Consider the following 23,538-nt stretch of genomic DNA (forward strand, 5'->3'; position numbering starts at 1 on the left):
ACACACACACACACAACTCTTTCTCTCTCCTCTCTCTAAGTCTTTGCGCACAAAAACACACATCCACCTCTCTCCCTCTCTCACATACACGCACATACACACGAACACACGCACGCAATGTGCTTAATACATGTAGAAGAAGGGCGTGTGTGTGTACTCCTAGACAGGTTCCATACAAATTTAAACTGCTATCTGCTTTTTTTACTGGTCGGGCGTTATCGTGGATTTACACAATAATCAACTGAAGGGGTAATGCTTAATTCATGTGTCTAAAAATACATATAATGTCAAAAAAATGAATTATATCATAATAAAAGTCAGCCATAAAGCAAAAAAAGCTAGCTGTTGTTTCGCCCTTATGCAATATGCAATGAAAAAATTCAAATTTGGTTTATGAAGTCTGCCTGTCGCAGTACATTAAGTAGGAGTACAAGCAGGTGTTTTCACTTCTATTATATCATAACATATAAACTGCAAGGCGGATAAACTCTTGGAGACATTTATGTTCACATCATTGCGGGTAAAGTCAACGTTTCACTAATAAACATATTTATTTTCTCTATGTGAAGAAAAAATATTTAATGAGCTCAATTTCATTTAAAGAACAACTCTTCGTATGAGATCTATATTTCACAATAAAAACATTGTGAACAACTCATCGAAATATAGTAAATTCTGTTGTACAAGAAAAACGGCAGTTATAGCTATCATTCTGATATCTGAGCTTGTCTTTATACCATTTGACCTCCATTGATGGCTAAACTCTGTTATAATCTCTTAAGAGATTATAGAAAAACAAACTTTAAAAAAAAAACAGGGACTAACTTTGAATGTAAAAATGGATTCATTAACGATTGGCAAGTTGGGGGAAATTGTTGTTTACTGAAGGAAAATTCATTTTTGGCCAAAGAGTTATTATCCCTCTAAGGTCATATTGTTTAAGATATAATGTCATAAACTTCAAAGGATGACACTACTGACACCTGTTTGTTCACCATAATTTTAAATTTATTATCACATTATTTTAAAAAACGCATTAATTTTTTAGAAATTAACAATTGAAATCAATTTCAATCGCCCTTGTTTGTCTTTTGACAGCCATAGAGACATCATCAGCGATTGAATAACGCACATAAATATCGCGAATATTAACATTCGTGTAACTTGAAAAAGTCGGAGAGGAGGATAAAAGAGGTGAGACGCCCCGTTAGACTGTCACACTGCTTTCTGACCGTGGACGGGTTCACAGCTGAAAGGTAAGGTGGAATAGTTAGACCAGGCAAACTGAGGCATCCGTCAGAGCCGTATCCTTACCTTTTAAATGTTATTAAGACATTGTTGGATGGAGAGTTGGAAGAGAAAAGGGGAATAAGTATAATGTTTATGTTGTCTAACCAGTAATGAAATGAAAATATTAACGTGAGCTGATTTCAATAAAAACATACTTCAGTACACAATTAATTACGCTGTTTAAATAATGAATGCTGTAAATTTAAGGTAACACTTTGGTGGTGTTTATTTTTTCTTTTTAATCTTCTGAGTGTGAGTACAGTATTTCTAATAAGCTTAATGAATGGGAGATTGTTTAGATATTTGTTTTTTTTAGTTTTCAGAACAGGTTAAACATGTTAAATTAAAATCGATAAGACTTTCGTGGATAACCATTGATTAACTGCTTTAAATAAGGTGCTCTTTTGGAGAAATCTGCCCACTCTGTAAGTAACTGATTTTAGGAAGAGAAAGAAATTGAAGTTGTGTTTGTTTGTTTGTTTACTTTCAGTGAAAATAAAAACATGTCTAACTGCAACAAATCTATTTGTATTCAGATCACAATGAAGATCATACTAGTGTGCCTAGCTCTGCTCGGCGCTACTTATGCTTATGAACATTTACCAATTGGTAAGTTTTAAGTAGCAGTCTCTGTAAGGTTCAGAATAGGGTGGCACATGACCCTCTCAGATTTTGATGAAAATTGGTGTATTTGTTCATTATAGCCCCAAACCAACATAATGGATATTGGTTTGTTTGAATCACCCTCGGTTGCCATGGTAACAGCACTTAAAAATTTTCACCCAAGATGGCGGAATCCAGATTGCAAAATTTCAATTTCAGCTATATTTGAGCTAAAAAAACCATAAATGTGGATAAATAAACATTTTTCATTTTCAGACATTGTTAAATATCATATCCTATTTGAACTAAAAACATGTAAATAAATGTTTTTGGTGGCCTTTAAAAATTAGAAAAATAACTTTGAAAATGGGGAATTTTCAAAAATTCCAATTTTTGCTAAAATGCCCAAATTTGCAAATTTCAAATACATTTTTCATAGACTGGCCAAAGCCATCTATTATCACCATACATTACATAAGAAAGTACATGTACTGTCCTTTTATAATCCTTATATAGTCCTTTTATAGTCCTTTTATTTATTTATTCTTTTTTTATTTATTTTTGATGAAATGCTCAAGGCGCTCAATGTTTCATCATGAGAAGTACACAATTATATTCCAGAGGAAGTTGAGAAACGATGCCTGGTTGACAAACCGGAAGTGTCACAAGGTGTCGCCTACGTCTCAGACTCTGACTGTGCATATTACTGGCAGTGTGACTTCGCCTACACCGTACTGAAGAATGTCACCCTCAAAAAGTGTTCCATCGGAACGTTGTGGGCCAAGATCGGGGTTTTAGCAAACCCACCATTACCGGGCGAGGAACCCGTGGTTTGTGTCAACTGCGCCCAGCAGCCGGACCCTAAATGTCATGCACAGTACCCACAAGGGTCAGAACAGTGTCCAAATGGTATGTAACACTTTAAAGTACTTTTTATTCCATATGCCTAGGTCACTGAAAGAATGCAATGCATTTTCACTTTTGGCTCACAAATGCTTCTCTGTGTCCAATTTCAGGTTTTTTTCTTTTGTGCTTTTGTTGAAAAAAATCCTTCCCAAGCTGTTCACTGGTAGCTAGTATTGTTTTAGCACCGCCTACAAAAAAAGGGGGGACTTTCATGGCGTGCACATATTTTTATTAATCTTATTTTGTTTTGTTTTATTTATTTATTTATTTATTTATTTATTTATTTATTTTATTTTGGAAAAAAAGATAATATAGTTGTGATAAAGTTAAGATGTGTATAGATAATTTAAAAGAAAATAAATTGATTAGGCAATTTAGCTTTATCGGGGTTTCTTAATAATTTTGAAATATATGATAATAAGAATAATAATCTTTATTGTTTACATGCTCTCTACTCTACTTTTAGTTTTATAACATATATATAAATACAAAATACATATTGACTGCTTACTGGGGAGTAGCACAGGATAAAACGATTATTATTTTTTTCAAACTTTCATTTAATATGAAAATATTTACATTTTGCCTTCCTCGAGGTTCGTGCTCTCGGGATGCTTTTTTTAAATATTATATTACATTATATTACATTATATATTATATTATATTATATTATATTATATTATTACAATATATTTAAGCCACAACGCCTGGCCCTACTACAACGGAAAAACCACGACCTCTTGGACCCAGTAAGTTTATGTTGTTTCCCTGAAACGTTTAGTCAACTCATACATTGATCAGTACTCAGGCACTTATTTGGCAATTTTGTAAATTTCTTTTTAAAATTCAAATAATTTTCTTTTAACTGATTGATGTTTCAAGCAGAGGAGTAAGCTATTCTCATGGGTACGTTTACAGATCTGGTCTGCACCAAAGACTTACGTGTATTTCAAGGCATTAAACTAATACAACCAAAAACATTAAGGTAGTGTTTGATCATTATGTGACATCTTTACTACCCTTGGTGCCGTCTGGGCGGGAACTGCTACAGTTCTGCCCTCTTTCGACCCAACTAAAGCGTTATTTATGAAGATTTAATTTCTTATGTTAAAATTATTCCAGAAATTTGTAGACTTGAACCTCAGAATATGGTGTTCCAAGAAATCGTAGGAGAAATAAGCGAAGTTTGGTATTGGGGAGCGAATGAAACATTCAGCTGTGGACATCTCATCTTTAATTTTAAAAAATGTGAATGCGACGCTGCACGTGAGTTTTTTGGAATATGTTTTTCAACGAATGCGCTCGATCACCGCTTTCCGTTTAATGATGTATTAAGGAAACAACAACAGTGACCGGTTGTATGTTTATACCAAAGATTCAAAATCACAAATAGCTTATAACTATTTATAAATTGCAATGTGCATCATTTCCCCGCCTTTTCCTCGGGTAATTCATAACGGAATAAGTGGCTTGAGGGTGTAAAAAGATTGGTGTGAGATTTCAACATATTTATTTTGGACATCCGCACAGTGTTTTTATAAAATTATGTTTCTGCTATTATTTCTGCTGAATTCCCACTTCGGTGGCCATTTGTTGTGGAAAAAATCGTATTGTGTTGCGTTGGAGAAATTGCTTTGAATCGCTATCTTGTTTAGTTCGAATTAAACTCTGCGTCATTTGTTCGGATGATTAATAGCTGAAGAAGTGATTTGAAGGTATATAAAGATTGACGTGAGATTTCATTAAAATTAATTTTGGTCATTTCTCCATGTTTTCATATATTTATTTCTACTATTATTTCAGCTGAGTTTCCAGCTAGGTGGAATTTTGATGTGAACTTGAACTCGGACAAAAACAGACTTTACGCCGCCAACGAACCAGTGGGCACAGTGGGTTTGTCGGTAATAGAGCCAGGATGCGCCGAGTTTAACGGAACAGGTATGGGGATGTCTTCTTTGTTAATCTTTCTAGATTGGATTTTATGAACACAATCATAAATTAAAAATCATTAATTAATCTATTTATTTATTTATTTATTTAAAACATTTAATTTTAATTTGTTTATTATATTGTATGGCCTTAGCATGAATTATCAATACGATTGAAATACTACAATTTGTAATGTTCTCTTATATTCAAGGCGGACTTCAAATTCCATACTTTAAGAACATGCGTCCTAGGAAAACTTGGGTAACCGCTGTTGTCTTCAACAGAGATCCGCCACAGAATGCTGTTATCCTTTACGAGTGCATTACCATCTTTATACATGGTGATACAGTCACGGCATCTGTAGTAGTCAGGAGCCCCTTGAACAAGGAAGAAACCTTGACAGTCTCAGTTGACGTGCGTTTTTTAAGATATTTCACTTTTTGAATTGTATTTTATATGCTCGTTTTTACTTCATAATTTTTATTGTTTAATTTGCGAAGCAGTGCTTCTTTGTACATCATTCATTAAGTGTTAGAGAGATTAGACATTTCGTTGACAGTATCTCTGCGACTTGGGCGTGACTTCAAAAGTCCGGGTCATATCCTCAAAACAGTACGTTATACCATCTCCGTGTTCAGTTCATCTATTCATTTAGTAATTCATTGTTCAATCAATGTGTATTTATGTTTATTCAATAGTGTTCACATTGCACTTATGCGCTACGTGAACACTATTGAATAAACATAAATACACATTGATTGAACAATGAATTAAATGATTAATATTTTTTTAAAAACTTTTAATAGGTTAACAATGGAATAGATAATAAAAAACACTGTGTACTAAGAATTTCGTGTTATTCCAGGCACCCGGGGACGGATATATACTGGTGATCTTGATATGGGACGGGAGGACATTAACTCTCATCGTATTCGCCGGCGGCCATGTGTACGAGAGCTCTATTACGGTATCAAATGGTACGCATGGTTTAATTATTGAGTCTTATCTTAGATGTGACATTTCATGTTATAACATTATGAAGTTGCTCTTAGAGTAAGAAATTACATTAACTTTTATATACTAAATCTAACAGATAATAACTTAACTACTAAACAGTTATCGATCTCCTACATGAAACTGACAAAATTTAATTGTTATCTCCGACGTCTCTTTCTAATGGAACTCCATTATTGATTACAATTTCAATGGTTTGATGAAAAAAATTATGATAATGGGTTAGCAATAAGGGCAATATTAATGGTATTAAGTGGAAAAGGACCAAATTGTAACTCCAGTGGAGCAAATGTCAAACAGTGATCAAATTATGACATGTAACCTAGGCCTAAATGGCAAAATGTGCCATTTTCAGTTATGCATGCTGTTCATGTTATTTTTCATTATTTTCATCATTATTTTCAGCTGTACATATATGCTGCTAATTAAGCATCTTATTTATCAGTACTTAAGTTTCAACATATTATTTCAGTCGATTACCCATGGTCTATCGTCTGTTTACCAGCACAGCCGCTATTCGTGGGTTACGTGCCGTGGCCATTCGACGATGATCCAGCTCTACCCGGAAGCTATTCTGGCAATATTTGTTGGGTGAATATATACATTTACTACATACTAGTCAATTGCAGACCCATGGTTTTCTTTGGGGGGGGGGGGGGGGGAGGGGGTAGATAATTTTTTTCTCGGGTAATCCAAGAGAGATAAAAACAGTACACAAGGAGGATTTTATTATTATGATATGAACAAGTACGGTCCAGGGTTGAAGACGTTTTATTTCGTGTTTTGTTGTTCACAGTGTATTTTGCCACGAAGAAATCCTCCGCAATTTAAGCCCCCTGGTCTTTTCTGTGCCCCGTAATACGGCTCCGTTTGAGAGTAAAAAAAAAACTTTTCCTGCCGACAACTGGCCGATCATTGAGCATTCATTCTGCGACAAAATCGGTGCTTGTGCCTCCTTTCTGTGACCACGGCGATGCCAGTTCCATGCTGGCACAAAAAAAAAAACTGCGGAAACGACGCCGCCCAGTATACTGGTTGAGGGGATTGAAGGAGGAGTGGTAATTCGCCAACTACAGTACGGTACTTACGTCTGATGAGAAAAAAAAAGCCAAATTTGTGGGAATATTCACCTTTAAAGGTACATATATGTGCTGTCTTTTAACCTTTATTCATCTATTTTCAGCTCTTCTTTACCGACAAATTGTATGATAACGCCGATGCTGTCAAGGCCGACATCCTCCTTGATTACGTTGGACCACCTTTTGGATAATTGGTGGATACAATGACGAAAGACCCCCAGCAAAGCGAGAAACGGCGATAACCTCGTTCTGCGAAGAGAACATCTATATATAGGACTCATAAGTTCCAATGATGATTTTTGATAATCGGATGTAGAACGTGATTCCTGACAAAACGCGGGCGTGTTTGAAACGTTTCTTGTTGCTGGAAAGATCTTGATTTTACGATGACGACCTCTTAACTTTTGGACGTAATGTTCGTAGTTCAATAGACTTAATGTCCTGTGTTTAACACAGATGTTGTGAATAAACTTTAGAAGCATTTGAAATAATGTTTGTGTGTTTTAACTTTTGTGCTGTGTGTGTTGAGAGAGAGAGAGGTGAATTGTGTGAAGCGTTTCAAACTAACTTGTGCGTTTTGGTTAATTTCTTTGGTATACAGTGTGTGTGTGTATGTTTGTCTGAGTGAGAAAGTGATTTGTTTTATTCAGCGGCACCTAGATATTGAACCAATTGCGATGTCAAGATGCCGACTAAAAGGGGAAATTTCTCGTCCAATCAAAATGTCAAATATGTCATCCAACTTTTCCAGTGTTGAAAATGTTATGGTAAATGGTCCAATTATAGGGCTGTGTTCCGGAGTAAATAGCCTTAAAAAAACAATGGTCAAGGAACGCACCCCAAACCTGGACAGACCCGGTACCACAGGCGATATTGCCCTACACACACTCCTCAACATGTCCACGGACACTCGTTTGGCTTTCGAGAATTTTCGATTCCCAAGCAAAGATTCCCGTGACGATTAGAAGGTTTCATCATCTGTGAAGCCAACGGTCGTGACATATTTAATTCAAATTTCACTCCATTTCCAAGTGGTGACTTCAGGGGCGATTACAGAATGCATAATGACAACGCACTTGCTCACAGTTCTCGTCTGCTTGATTTGTTGCAGAATCGAAATATTCTGATAATGGAACTTTTTTTAATTGTACAGCCAGTTTTTGCTCCCACTGAATAAAATATGAATATTTTCAGCAGTATTTTGGCTTTACTTTACCGCAAGTCATGTTACAGGTGTTACATGTATATTCTAACAAAAAATTGAATAAGAATTTCTATGAACATTTTACTAAATTTAATTCATAGTCAACGTCATTCAGTTCAACCCTCCAAGCTCGACTTCCAGGGTATCTCCAATCTCGTGAACAGTTTTCAGCAACAGGACATACCCATTTTATATGTACATGTCACTAATATCAATACGACTATGATAAAGTTCAGTTCTCTTTTTTTCTTAATGTATTCGTAATGTTTTCTTGTCCTTTTACCAACATTGGCAGCTGTTGGTCAGTCGAAGTAATGTAAATCATTGTTATTCCTGTCATGAAGTCAAATGTTATATATCAGTTATCATCAATGTTATCTATACTGTGAAGTCCTGTGTTATAATTCTCCATTGTTATTTATGTCATGAAGTCCAGCTTGCAAAAATATCGTCCTATTATCAGGCCTATGGCCATATATACTCCTGTGAATACTACCTTTTCACTGTTCACCTTGCACCTCTCTTTTAATCCATCCCAGTAACCCCTTTTCATCCGGTTGTACCAACTTACACAATCAACTATCACAATCAACTAACACAATTTACTGCCACAAACAACTAACACAATTTACTACTACAAACAACCAACACAATCAACTACTACGGTCTTGGGTTGTAACACAGGTAAATGTGGTTATGGATAAAAACTCAGTTTAAAGGGTTAACAGCTAATATGCGATTATTTGTAAACAAAAACGCATTAGGACTAAAAGTGACACATCTTCTTTGACCAAACATGTACTATACTTCTTATACGTGTGCATCAAAAAATACATACAGCGTCAAAAAACGTATAAATTTGATTAATGAATGAATAAACCCACCCTAGTGTTTGGCCCACATGCAATATGCTATGCAAAAACCCACATTTGGTTTATGAAGTTATACATTACGTCAAATCACCTGTCAGTCTTTGGCCATGGGCATTCGTTATTTGCCTTCCTTGATTCTTGCGATTGTTTTGGTAAATCCATCAATACTATGCAGAAAAAAAAGTGGATTGTGTATTTTTTCTGGAAGCATGAACGTAGACACAGCTGTATAGAATAGTACTATTCTAAGGGATTTTCGATAAGGGGCATAAGGGAGTCCCATATGATTAGTACAGATTAGGTTTAGTCGGAGTAGTGTGGTTAGTATAAAGCACGAACGTCACCTGTACAAAGTAACGGGAACGGACTACGGTTCCCAGCGGACTAACCTACCTGTCAGACCTGCCGTGCGTAATACCCTCCTCTTTTTGCACCCGGGATTGGGACCGGTGTAACGTGACAGATAGCCCCCCCCCCCCCCCCCCCCCCCCCCTTTATAGAGAGTCCGTTTCCCATTCGACCTAGATATTGACCCACGTAGGTCAAACTAACCTTAACCTTTATAACTAAATGGAAGGCGGACCTTCTGTTATTCGGACCCTCAGTTTCGTTACACCTGCCATGGCAGAGTCGTGGATGTACCGTTTCAGAAATTAGTGCTCACATCACAAAATTCAATACTTCATAAACGTTGGATAAACATGCCTATTTTCTCTACGTTAGAAACATCACCGTGTCGGGTTTAGTTCCGATCAGTTTTCAACTTAAGGTAATTTAAATCTTTCACGATCGTTTACAACTGATGCTAAAACGTCCAAGATTAGGTATATATATACATACACGGGTTAACACATAAAAGAGAACGAACTCAAGTCCCGCGTAGAGTCTCTAACTATAAATGGTGTTTACTTCCCATATAGAGCATGTACTACACTTGACGTGTCTCCAAGAATGCTAGCTCAATTCTTTCCATATCAGTCACTAACTTAACTTAACAATGACAGTATTAAAAATGCAATATTTGACGCACTGAAAGGAGCTGAAGAAACAACAGAGCATTTATTCCGGAATTATGCGGTTACCCAAAAATTATTGACCGACTTGGTAGAATATATATTATCTAATACTCAAGTTACTCTACCTGTCTCAAAAAGGAATTGCTTAGTCGGCTCTACGAGCCTCTCTCCAATTATTAATCTCATTATGTTGCAATTTAAATTTTATATCTATTTAAGAAGATGTTCACAGGGTAAACCAACATTAGGAGGTTTGATTTCATCGCTTAGATATCTGGTGAAAACAGATAAGTCAATCTGTCAGTACAATTCAAATATAATTAAGTTATTTTCAATTTGAATATTTAGCGTACGATGATGTAATTAACTAAAAAGTGTTATATAGTATAATATCTCTTATGTGTGAGTGTGTGAGTGAGTGTCTGTTTGTTTGTTTTTGTATTGTCATGTATTCGTGATGTATTGTGTCAATAAAAAAAAATATTTGACGCACTGGCTTCGTGAGCACCACACCTACATGTATGAAATTCAAATCTATCATTTTTTACCGAAGAAGCCTAAATAAAATCACCTATTTACTACATTCATGTAGTTCCTGACACACTAGCGCATTGAGCTCAACACCTACGATATTCAAATATCTACTGATACCGAAGAAGCTACAATTAAGATTAAATATTTAGGAGTTCCTGACGAGCGCGTTTGCGCACGCACGCCTAATTAAGTGCCTCAATAAAGCCTCGGACACAACCGGCCGTACGGGCTCTTACGTGCTGTTTGCGTCCAAATTTTGCGCAGAATCTCACGTCCAACGCAAGTCCTTCTTACGCAATTTCGAGTTCGCAGACAGCCCGTAAGCACGTACGGTGGATGTTGGACATGTCCAAAAAATTCTACGAATAGCCTGCGAACAGTGAGGCCGCAAGCGTAACTTGCTCCCCTCGCACGGAGTTAGCAAGAGAGACGCACGTTGTGCAAGACGCACGTCTCAAGCAATGAAGGAGCAAGTGCCCTTTGCGTGTTGAGTAAGGCGCACGCCCTCACAACTAACTAACAAAGTTGAGAGCACACCGGGAATGAGTCGCACTTGCATCACCCCCACACCTTGTGTATAAAAGGCGTGCTCATAACGCACGCTCGTGTCTTTACAATGAACGTCGACCGTGTAACGTGTACAAAAATTTTCAAAATTTTCAAATTTTTGCTCAATTTAGTTTCTTATATGCCTCCAAAAGGCAAGAGAAAGAAGCTTACATAGTAGAAAAAAGGAAGAAGAAAGAAGAGGAGAACATGAAACAAAACTGAAGTACGCCGTCAGTACGTCACCACAAACGTGTGAGGCAAGAGTGAAGCAAAACTGACGCAAAAGGGCACTACTTTCGTAAGTGGTGAGTGTGTGCCACGTACACAGGAAGCAAGACAAACTCAAGAAATGAGTACAATTTCCACGGCCATCGCTCCTTGCATTTAGTGTCCCTGCTTGAAAAGATATCTCATGTTGCCCTTGCGACTCGCAAGGCAGACTTTCTTCTACCTCTACGACCTTCACGACCTCCGCAACACCCAAAAATCGCAGGGGACGTACGATCCTGAAATTCGTGCGTCCGTTTGTGACCGAGGCTTAAGGAGGTGGTGTACGTGCACGTGTACACATAGCTAGTTCCCATATGAATTCAAATACCGGTCTTCTTTTTAGGGCGGTGACGTTGATTTATAAAATAATCAACCGATTATGAAAAACTAAATACATGTGCATAAAAATGCATTTAGCGTCCAAAACCTGTATTATACCATAATAAATAATATAAATGGATGAAAAACACATCCTATTGTCACGTCAATATTCAATATGCAATAAAAAAGTTCATATTTAGTTTATGAAGTCTGTAGCAGCCTTTAATGTTACAACACGCATTTTCATTTTTATCGTATCATTCATTTCTGCTGCAGTTAGGAAATACCGTGGCAGACATTTATGTTCACTATAGCGTGCAAGGAATTGGAGAAAATTGAATCTTTCATAAAAAGTTTCATATCTTTTTAAATACTGCATTTTTTACTTTGAAATTAATAGTTGAATTTGCATCGCCTGCCTCGTTCGCCCCCCCCCCCCCCCCTTTATCTCTATCTCACACACAGGCACGCATACACACTTCTCTCCCTCTCTTTCTCTATGTTGTACAGGTATAAGCATATACAGTATGTATAACTATCTCACAAACACACACACACCCTCCCTCTTGCGCACGTTCTCATACATGTATACACATAAACATCCCTCTCTCTCTCTCTCTCTCTCTCTCTCTCTCTCTCACACACACACACACACACACACACACACGCACTTACACACACGCACGTGCAGATCCAGGATAATTTGAAGAGAAGGACCGTTTTTTACGAATCACAGACCGATAATGTGAAGCTGACGCCCCCCCCCCTCCCCCCCCAACACACACACACACACACACAAGACAGTTTCCATAAAAATTTGAATTGCGGTCTTTTTATGGCACTGACGTGGATTTACACAATAATCAACTGATTAGGATACGCTTTATACGTGTGCATAAAAAATACATATAGCCTCGAAATATGCATTATACCATAATCCATTTTATTAATGGATGAAAAGCCCATCCCATTATCTCGCCCATGCGCAATATGCAATGCAAATATTCTGTTTATGAAACCTACTTTAAACGTAACAACATGCATTTTCATTTTTACTGTAGCATTAATTCGTACTGCGGTGTGGATACCAAGGTAGAAATTCATGTTCATATCACTCAGTACTGGATTAATGAAAATTCAATGTTTCATTGAAAAAAGTGTTTCTCTATGTGAAAAAAAATACATTACAACTAGTAGGCTCAATTTTAGTTAATGTTATATAATCTTTAAAATTCGAAGGGATGTTTTTTGCTTTAACAATACTGGCGCATGCGCGTTCAGCTACAAGAAGCATATGCCCAAACCAAAAAGATATTATTTTAAAATACTGCATTAATTACTTTGAAATTAACAATTGTAATAGGTTTTAACCGCCCTTGTTTGTCTTTGAACAGCCATAGCGACGTTTCCAGTTTTTGAATAACGTAAATAAATGCTGTAAATATTTAAATCGTTCATTCTTGAATAAGTCGAAGAGGAGGATAAAAGAGGTGAGACGCCCCGTTAGACTATCACACTGCTTCCTGACCGTGGACAGGTTCACAGTTGAAAGGTAAGGAGAAATAATTGCAGGCAAACTGAGGCCTCCACCAGAAGGCTATCCTTTCTAGGGTTCTCCCTGTTTTTTTTTTTTTTTTTTTTTTTTTTTTTTTTTTTTTTTTTTTTTTTTTTTTTTTTTTAAATATATATATATATATATATATATATATATATATATATATATATATATATATATATATATATATATATATATATATATATATATATATATATATATTTAACGTTGGTGAACGGGGAGTTGGAGGACAGAGGGGGTAGAAGGGTACTTTCGGCCTTTACTTATAAGGATATTGGTGGGGGCAATGTATCCTCACCCTAATGAAAGGGAAAATTATTATGAGCTGATTTCGTATTCTGTACACAACAATGTTGGTTAAATGGAGAATAATGAACGCTGCAATTTTTTTGGAATGAGTACACTATTTCAAATTATGTCAGTGCAGCAAGTATACTTACTTGCTTAAATTAAGTGGTTTGATTGTAGAATTATTATTGCCGTTTTAGTAAAACTAGAAAAAATAATTAAAAATTCAATAGGTACTGAAAGTGTAACAGCAATCCAAATGCACTTTTGGCGGAAGCTTTCATACATCTGTTCTAGAAAATGAAAAAAAAAACAGTTTCTCTTTCAGTGAAGATAGGTGATCGTAGAAATGTCATAGACCTTTTTTGCTTGCAGATCACAATGAAGATCATAATAGTGTGCCTAGCTCTGCTCGGCGCTACCTATGCTGCTCATTTATCGAGGGGTAAGTTTTGAAGAACCAGTAAATTTTATAATCGATGTGGACCTGACAAGTAATTAAGTTTTAGATCCATTTTTATAGTGTTCATAGTGAGTACAAAATATCCATTAAAATACATTCCCGAGTTACAATATTTATGGTATTTATTTTAGATAAAGATATCTTATGAATTAAAACTATCTTCACATACATGTAATTCTAGATGAAGTCGAGCAACGATGCCTGGTTGACAAAAGAGACGTGTCACAAGGCGTCGCCTACGTCGCAGACTCTGACTGTGCCTATTACTGGCAGTGTGACTTCGCCTACACCCTACTGAAAAATGTCACCCTCATAAAATGTCCCATCGGAACGCTGTGGGCCTCCCTCGCTGGTTCAGTAGCGCCTCTACCGGGCCAAGAGCCAGTGGTTTGTGTTAACTGCGAGCTGCAGCCCGATGAAGAATGTCACGTACAGTACCCCACCGGGTCAGACCAGTGCCCTGATGGTATGTATCACGTTATCATACTTCTTATACCATCTACCAATATCACAGAAAGTGTTGTGTTGCTATGTGCTCACAGGTATTTTTCTGGCCATTCTGTGTCCATTATTAAACTTGGATTTTTTTTCTCACAATACAAAAATGGTGTCACCAAGCTGGTCTCTGACAGTGAGTTCTGTTTAGCACAGCCAACAGAAAAACCGAAGGACCATCATGACGGCGGCAATGTTTTTATTTTAACTATTGTTATTATTGTTTTTTTTTTCTTTCTTTTGGAAAAGATAATGTAATTGTGATATCGATAAAGTTTTAAAGATGTTCCCTTGTTGAAAAAGAAAATAATAAATACTTACGAAATTCTAGCTGTATCCGGGATTGTGAATAGCCTTTGAAAAAAACATCATTTAATTTGATTATTATACAATTAGCCTTGGTGGAGGTCTGTGCACTCGGGGTGATTTATATTATATCATATTATATTACATTACATTACATTACATTACATTACATTATATTATATTATATTATATTATATTATATTATATTATATTTCAGCTCCACCACCTGTACCTACTACAATGGAACCTCCGCCACCTCTTGGAGACAGTAAGTTTATTGGTCAATCAAAAGAAAACAAACAGGTTCATTTATTTCCTTGGTGAGAAGTTGGAAGGTGCTGGAGTTGAAGTAATCCAAGTTCAAGGTGACACAGACATCCATATTTCATTTAAAAAAAGTTTATCTGAAGCGTACATCATACGATCATAATCTTCTGAACCTTGTCCCGAAGCCATAATTGCTCGCAACGTCATTTTCTTGTGTTTGAATTGAAACCAAGGCTATCCTTGGTGAAGGCAGTTAGGTTCTAAATGACTTGTCAGTTATTTATAACTACATGTAAGATTCAAATGGAATAAGACATTGAATTAAGTGTAGGGATAGGTTGGCAATACATTTTAAGTAGGAAATAATGTCGTTTACCTCAGGCAAGTTTATTTTGGTGCATGAATTGGATAAAGAGCACCTTTAAAATCATTTTATTTAAGTGTTTATTATGTCCTGTTCAATCTTGTACTACAACAGAAAGTGGTAAAAGACCAAAAGTGTACTTTTGAGCTTATTTTTATTCAGTTTTTTTGCTTCAAATTTGGTATGACTTGTAGCCGCCATTTTAGTTTTGGCGGCCATTTTGTATCTTGTTGAGGCTATCTGCATTTGATTTATTTGGAGAGAAGTGTCACAACATTCCTTTATGCATTGTGTACCATTTTAACAAGCTTTTGTTGAAACCACCTGGAGCAAAAGTGCACCTACTACGGTAACTGTAGATCTCTATGCTGGCGGCCATTTTGGATTTTCACCAAAAATACCTGTTCCACTACTTGGATTTTCCTACTTTTTTTGTATGATCATATGGGCTACCCAAATACTAAAAAACGTACTTCAATTTTTTTTTTTTTCTTTTTTTTTTTTTTTTTTTTTTTTGCAATTATTCCCTGGTCAAACCATTTTTTTCTTAGACTAATCCCAAAGTTGATTTATTCAGGTACTGAGATAGTCATTAAGTAGGTATTAATTTCTAAAACATTTTATTTATATATGATAATGGTTCAGGCATACATTTTTTCTAGCGGATGTCACTTGAAGATAAACTTATAGGTTTTGTCTTAACTTGAAGATTATTTTAAGCCATCTGAACTGATACTCAAGACTAGTAAATATCCGGAAAGCTTCGTCGACAGCTTTCAGACATTACCCGTCTCCTTAATAACTTAATCGTACATGTATGATGTATCTGACTGGAGAGGGTCTGTCCCTTTCTGTTTGATACAAATATGTTGCCGTTGTAAATGTGCATTATCTGCAGGTAGACTCATTTTTAAATTATTTTCTGTTAACTATCGTTGCATTTATTCCAGAAAAATGTACAATCATGCCCCAGAAATTGGCATTCCAAGAAATCCTAGGCGAAGACAGCAACGTATGGTACCTGAACCGGAACCAAACATTTTCCTGTGGACATCTTATCTTTAGTTTTAAAAGATGTGGTTGCATCGCCGGACGTAAGTTGTGTGAATATGTATTTCAACGAGCATATAAATCGTATAAAATATACTACTATTAATATTGGAGCATAACTAGCTGAACAGCTTGGCGTTTTAATGAGGAACAACAGGGGATCGTGATTAGCCGTCATCGTACACTTAAGCGGACATAATTATTTTATCATTTATTATATTTGTGATGTATACATAATAGTGTTGGAAGTAGCTCAGACAGCGAACAATGTCAAAATGTAACATTTTAAAAGCTGAATAAATTATTTTTATTATTAAATATCGAATAATTTCTGCAAACAAAGGAGATTGTTGTGATCGCCGTTGAAGTATGGGCATTTATTCGCAAAGTTCGATGAAATTTCAGAATTTTCAGTCAATTTGGAAGGAAAGACGTGGTAATTACTCCAAATGAACAAGTCTCCTAATATTTTAGAATAATTACCTCTGACAAAGAGGTGTTGTTTCGGTTACCGTTTATTTGTGTGCTTTTCAGTGAGTAGAATTAATCAGTAAATGGATCATCACCAAATCTTATCAGTTCTTCCTTAATTGATTAATGGATACATCTTGGTTTTAACTAATGAATAAAAATATTAATCTTGTCGTATATCTGCGCTCTCTGAGTGGTCCTGTTCTTATTGCCATTCTTTTGAGAACTTAAAATGCTCTTTTGTTTAATTTAAATATACATTGCGGCATAATTACAAGATGCTGTTTGGGTAATCCATGGCTGAAGAAGTGATTTGACGGTATATTAAGCTTGGTGTGAGGTTTCAATGAAATGAAAGTTTAGTCAAACTCTCAGTCTTTATATATATATATATATATATATATATATATATATATATATATTTCTACTCTTATTTCAGCTGAGTTTCCAATGTGGTGGCCTTTTGTTGTGAACTTGAACTCGTACGGAGACAGAGCTTACGCCGCCAATGAACCAGTGGGCACAGTAGGTTTGTCGGTAATAGAGCCAGGATGCGCCGAGTTTAACGGAACCGGTAAGGGGATGTCTTCTTTATTTACCTAGATAAGATTTTATAAATCCAATTATAAGATAATTAATTCTTTTTTTCCATAAAATTGTAAAATATTTATTTCCGATACAATAATTAACTACAACTTTACTTTCAAGGCGGACTTCAGATTCCGTACTTTCAAAACATGCGTCCAAGGTCGAGCTGGGTGACTGCTGCTGTCTTCAATAGACCCGTGCCCCAGGATGCTGTTATCCTCTTCAGGTGCTTTACCATCTTCATAAACGGTGATGAAGTCTCAGCGTCTGTAGTAGTCCAGAACCCCTTGGGCGAGGAGCAGACTCTTACTGTCTCAGTTACTGTAAGTTTATTCACTTAGGCTTCGTTCACATGGAAAGTCTATTTTTCTAAAAATCTATTTTCTATTCGCGGTATCTTATGATCTCGGTCTGTGCCCTGAATATCCCGCGGCGTAATTACTGGCAGCGCGAGCCAGTTACTTATACAAAGCTGTAATTAATTCTCGGCTGTGCTCGCATTCTATAAAATCTCATCTCCGTTGCCGCATCGCTTGCCATCGGATCATGACGGTTGCACTCGTATCTGTCGTGTGTATAGCTTCTTCATCTCCTTCGTCTTGTTGTTGCACAAAATCGACAAACACATTTTTTAAAGCAACCGCGACCGCCATTAACTTTCTAACTTCCTACTGCGCATGCGTCAGGGTATCAGAATCTCCTCCGAGCACAGCCGAGAATTCATTAAAGCTTTGGAATTAACTGGCTCGCGCTGCCAGTAATTACGCCGCGGGATATTCAGGGCACAGACCGTGATCACAAGATATACCGCGAATAGAAAACAGATTTTTAGAAAAAAGACTTTCCATGTGAATGAAGCCTTATTCCATTTAATGAATTTTGTTATGTCTTTGTAGTTCGTTTATTAGTAAAATAAATCGTCCAATTTGCAAAGTATTGATTCACTGTAATAATAGCAATTTAACTGGTCAGGTCAGGTGTCATAGCCCCAGGTCAGGGGCCTTAACCTCATGTTAGGGGCCATAGCATCAGGCCAGGGATCATATCCTCGTGTGAGTACATTCATTCACTTATTTATTAAGTCTTTGGTAGGGCATTAGTGCAGTATGAACTCTGTTGTGTACAAGAATGGGTGGAACAGAAATAAGTAGGTAAATGATTTGATGATTAAGTCTCATAGGTAAATAGCTGATTTAATAATTTGTAATCAGTATGAACAATCGTGTATTATTGCAGGCACCAGGGGCTGGATATATAGGCGTGATCGTGACATGGGACGGCAAGACCATAACCCTCACAGTATACGCCGGCGGCGCCGTGTACCAGGACTCTGCTACAGTACCAGATGGTAAGCAAGGTCTAAGCATTGAGTTATATCTTAAATGTACTATGTCACATCTTATATAAGTTAACGGAGTTGCTCATGGACTAAGGGACTGGTATACCTACATACAGGCATATGTAATTCACTAACTATAACGAAAAATAACTTAACTACTAGTACATGTACTAAACAACCATCTCTTTACTGCAAACAACTGACATATTTGGATCGTTATCTGCAAAGAAATATACAGCTTTTTGTAAAATTGCTCTGTTATTGATAATGATATCGATGTTAAAAATCTGAAGAAATGAAGAGCATTCTGTAAATGGATCAGGTTATTTCAGATTGTCTTGTGGAAAGGCACCATTGCACCTCCAGTGGATCAAATGTAAAATGGGAAATAAAAATTGTAGCATGTACCGGCAAAATTTACAACTTTTCAATTATGTTCGTTTATTTAAATAAGCGCAACAGGCCTTTGCTTTTACGCAATCGCAAAGTGCAACCCCTACTCCTACCACGGATTTTGAAATTGTACCTACTGTAAATCATACATCTTGGTCTATATACAGAATTTTACTCCTCACGAACTTACAACATTGGTCAAAAAGGTTCAAAAAGGTTATCTGTAATAAAAAGCACTATTTCTAACAATTTACAGCTGTGAGGTGATCATTTGTAAATAAAAGTACATGGAAATGGGGGTGGGACAACCTTTTTGACCAGTGTTGTATAGTCCACGATTCAAAATGGTCTTTTTTGTACATTATTCGACTACTTGACAAAGGGGTTTACATTGTGATTTTGGAATCTAACAGTGAAACAAGCACAAAAAATGATTGAACCGTGACTTGCCGACATCTATTGATTTAAAACTGTTCCTCCCATCCTTCGATTTTTATTAAACTTAAAAAACGAAGCATGGGAGAGAAATATTACCGAACGAAACGTCAAAAATTAAGAATCTGCAGAAGAAATTGCAGTCCGCCAAATCCAGATAAATGCAAAACCTTAATCCGAATCAAAGTTAATTTCAATTAAAGAAGTTGGAAGGAACCTGGACAAGTATGTCTACGCAACTTGAGAAAGATCTCATCCAAATTCAAATTGCACAGACATTTAAATTAGCTTTCCCATATAAATATAGAAAGTGCTTGAATTGCGTGTTAACAGACAGGCTAGAGCGATTTCAATAAATATAAACAGGCCCTGGCCAATTCCCAATCTACGGGACCTTTTTGAAACTAAATTATTTGTAAGCTTGCTGCTGCTAATATATTTCAACATGCTATTTCAGACCCCGACAACGATTTTATATGGTCCATTGTTTGTGAGCCACAAGAGCCTTTATTCGTCGGCCACGTACCACCCAAATACAGCGTACCAGGTCTCCCAGGAAGCTATTCTGGCAATATTTGTTTGGTAAGCACTGGTATATACATTACTTTTCGCACATCATCATGGTTGATCCATATATATATATATATATATATATATATATATATATATATATATATATTTTTTTTTTTTTTTTTTTTGCGGGGGAGCACGCGAATCAAAAATAACCCACAGTAATGCAAGAAAGATATATAAACTAGGTAGACTAGGAGGGTTTCATTATTATACTTACCAGTATGGCCCATGGTTGAAGACATATTTTGGTTTTGTTGCGTTTTGCTGTTCATAGCGTATTTTGCTACAGAGAAAATTCTCCTAAGTTAAGATGGGGTGGTTAAATGACACGTGGCCAACTACGCCTGATGAAAAATAAGAATATGAGGGATGGTTAAGGGTATGTGCTCTTTTTTACCTCTACTCATCTATTTTCAGCTCTTCTTTACCGACAAATTGTATCCTAACGCCGACGCTGTCAAAGCTGATATGCAGATTGACTACTATGGACCACCGTGGTCATAATTATTGGCTATCGATAATGACGACAGACCCCCAGCAAAGAGAGAAACGGCGATAATCGCGTCCCGCAGAGAGAACATCTTTATGTATAAAACAGGACTCTTAAGTTCCAATGATGATTTTGATAATCGGATGTAGAACTTAATTCCTGAAAAAAAAAACGTGGTCGTGTTTGACACGTTTCTTGTTGCTGGAAAGAAATGAATTTACGATTATGATGTCTTAACTTGTTCCCGTAGTACAAAAGAAATAAAATCCTGTGCTAAATGCAGAGATTCTGAATAAACCTTAGAAGCAATTCAAAATTTAGTTTGTATACTTTGATTTTTGTGCAGTGTCTGTGTTAAAAGGAAAGAGAGGTTTAGTTTCTGAATTATTTTAAAATAGCTCTTACTCTACGTTTCTATTATTATTATTATTATTATTATTATCATTATTATTATTTTGTGTACAGTTTGTGTCTGGTTTGTGTGAGAAAGATTAGTTTTATTCGGCAGCACCGAGACACTGTATTTGTTGATGTCGCCAAAAAAGGGAGCATTTCTCATCCAAACAATACCATTAACAATACAGTACATTTCAAATATTTTGTCAAACTCTTCCACTGTCATCTCAATACTACGCTTTCTCGTAAAATTACAACATCATTTTTAACCAGTAAGTTGCAAGAAAAAATTGATGCTGAAAATTCATTGAATTGTTCTTTTTTATTTATTTATTTATTTATTTATTTTTCTATTGCCTAAAGACAAAGATTGCTTCTTGCAAAGTAGCGTTCGCGTCCTTTGGTGTTACCCCGTACTACCTTGCAGACCCTGCCATATTCGATATCTATTCCTTAGCAGAATAAACACAGGGAGTAACACGTTCAGGTTTGGGCCTATCATGAAGCACACTTATTTGAAAATCTCTGTTTTTCGAAATTATTCAAAAATAAAACATACTGATGGTGTACGTCAGATGGAAAAAGCAGGGAGTCAATTAAGGGTGGTACTGCACAGCAAACATGCACAATCTGTTACATGAGATTTTGCAACGAGTTTACAATGATTTTAGTTTATATATATCTGGAAATTGATCCTAACATTTAAACAAAAAAAAACGCAGTTCACATTTTACCTTATTAAAGGCGTTCTGAATAAATGGACACGAGGTAAACAAAACTAGTACTGTCAAATTAACATTCATACACTCTTGCTATAATTATATGGAACGTTTTTGAAAATTTATGATTTGATATTCATTTTTGATTTCAATGTGACAGTTGTCAAAAGAAATCTGATATATAACTGTCTTAAACAGAGAGGCTATAATGAGTAGCAAAAGTGAAAATGAATTACATTCATTTGATGCAGCAAAGAAATTTTAAGAACACTTTCACCGATCTTGATACTGGACCTGGTGATTCGGCGGCAATGTTTGTTATGAGAATAGATGTGGTAGCAAGAAGAAGAGCTAACTAGTCGACAATGTACCGAAATTTGCACACATTTACTTGCACAACTGGTACTACACAAAGGTGTCTTTTTTAAACAAAGAGATTTTCATTTTTCAGTGGATATAGAAAAAGTAACTGAAATTTACCTGTCAAATTTCTTAAGATTTCAACAGAGAATTGACAGCTGTGACAGGCTTTACAACCTTTTATCCATCAGGTTTGAGGTTTGCTGGTTCTGTTTTATTTGTTCGGATGGTGCACGGTATATATACATTTTCACAAAAATGAATTTATCAATGGCACTAAGCATTTAAACAAGCCATGTATCATGAAACAATTAATACTAGCACCATTAATCTAATTGACGCATGCACAGTCTATCCTAGCTTCTCTCCTAGTTATATGTGATGATATAATCACCCATGGTTTCAAAACAGTTCGTCGGCAATATATTATATCTTAAAAAGCATACATTAGCATTTTCATTAGCATCAATTATGCAATATTGGCTGTCGTATGCATTTTAGTAAGGGGAGGGGGGCTAAATTGTTCGAAGCAGTTAAAGGGATAATAACTCTTCGCTTTGGCCAAAAAATGAATTTTCCTGGAGTAAACAACAATTTCCCCGTACTTACCAATGGTTAATGAATCCATTTTCACATTCAAAGTTAGTCCCTTGTTTTTTCTAAAAAGTAGTTTTTTGTTTGTTATAAATTCTTAAGAGATTATAACAGAGTATAGCCATCAATAGAGGTCACGTGGTCTAAAGACAAGCTCAGATATCAGAATAATAGCTATAACTGCCGTTTTTCTTGTACAACAGTATATATAATATTTCTATGAGTTGTTCACAATGTTTTTATTGTGAAATATAGATCTCATACGAAGAGTTATTATCCCTTTAATCGTAAAATCTGAATTTCAATGGTAAATTTAAAAAACTTGACTACAACAGACTCAATTTAATCTAAGACACGTTATTTTTAATATGATTTTATCAATTCAAGAGGATCCTCATTTATCTTTTCTTAAATGGTTTACACAAAAGGGTGTTTTTGTGTTCCACCCTTCCCGGCCTTCATTACTCTGAAATTAACAATTTAAATTGGTTTCAATCGCCCTTGTTTATCGTTTGGCAACCAAAGAGACATAACCAGTGATAAAACAACGCTCTTAGTATCGCGAATCTAAGATTTCCCCCGCTTGAGTTGGCAGGGGAGAAGGATAAAAGAAGCGAGAGGCAGCGTTGGGCGTCTCACTGCTTCCTACCGTTGGCAGGTTTGCAGGTAAGGTAAGAGACATATAATAAGGCCAGTCAGTTTGTAGTCTCAACCATAAGCTTATCATTTTCATGGTATCTACTCGGTTTTGCTTTTCGGGAGATAAATGTAAGACGTTCGTGTA

At 36.1% G+C, this 23,538-nt stretch overlaps 3 protein-coding genes across 3 annotated transcripts in view; all 3 read left to right on the plus strand.

The window, feature by feature from the left end:
- Positions 1-7,312, plus strand: part of LOC106176607 (uncharacterized) — a 33,183-nt gene extending 25,871 nt beyond the window's left edge. The window contains exon 11 of the mRNA XM_086993938.1: positions 7,034-7,312. The gene's annotated coding sequence lies outside the window, so the exon portion shown is untranslated. The remainder of the gene's footprint in view (positions 1-7,033) is intronic.
- Positions 1,142-7,312, plus strand: LOC106176608 (uncharacterized). The gene is made up of 10 exons (XM_013559072.2): positions 1,142-1,256; positions 1,827-1,899; positions 2,515-2,802; positions 3,498-3,548; positions 3,922-4,065; positions 4,603-4,737; positions 4,940-5,142; positions 5,594-5,705; positions 6,215-6,333; positions 6,926-7,312. The coding sequence occupies exons 2-10, from the start codon at positions 1,833-1,835 to the stop codon at positions 7,010-7,012; spliced, it is 1,206 nt and encodes a 401-aa protein (XP_013414526.2). The 5' UTR covers positions 1,142-1,256; positions 1,827-1,832; the 3' UTR covers positions 7,013-7,312.
- A 5,741-nt stretch (positions 7,313-13,053) lies between these two features.
- Positions 13,054-21,001, plus strand: LOC106171233 (uncharacterized). The gene is made up of 10 exons (XM_086993939.1): positions 13,054-13,139; positions 13,827-13,896; positions 14,096-14,380; positions 14,933-14,983; positions 16,297-16,440; positions 17,307-17,441; positions 17,576-17,778; positions 18,692-18,803; positions 20,080-20,204; positions 20,613-21,001. Exons 2-10 carry the CDS (start codon positions 13,833-13,835, stop codon positions 20,697-20,699), a joined length of 1,206 nt encoding a protein of 401 aa, XP_086850065.1. The 5' UTR covers positions 13,054-13,139; positions 13,827-13,832; the 3' UTR covers positions 20,700-21,001.
- Positions 21,002-23,538: the final 2,537 nt, after the last annotated feature.

The sequence above is a fragment of the Lingula anatina genome, chromosome 8 (assembly GCF_051362555.1).
Source record: "Lingula anatina isolate TDL-2025a chromosome 8, LinAna3.0, whole genome shotgun sequence".
Classification (NCBI taxonomy): Eukaryota; Metazoa; Brachiopoda; class Lingulata; order Lingulida; family Lingulidae; genus Lingula; species Lingula anatina.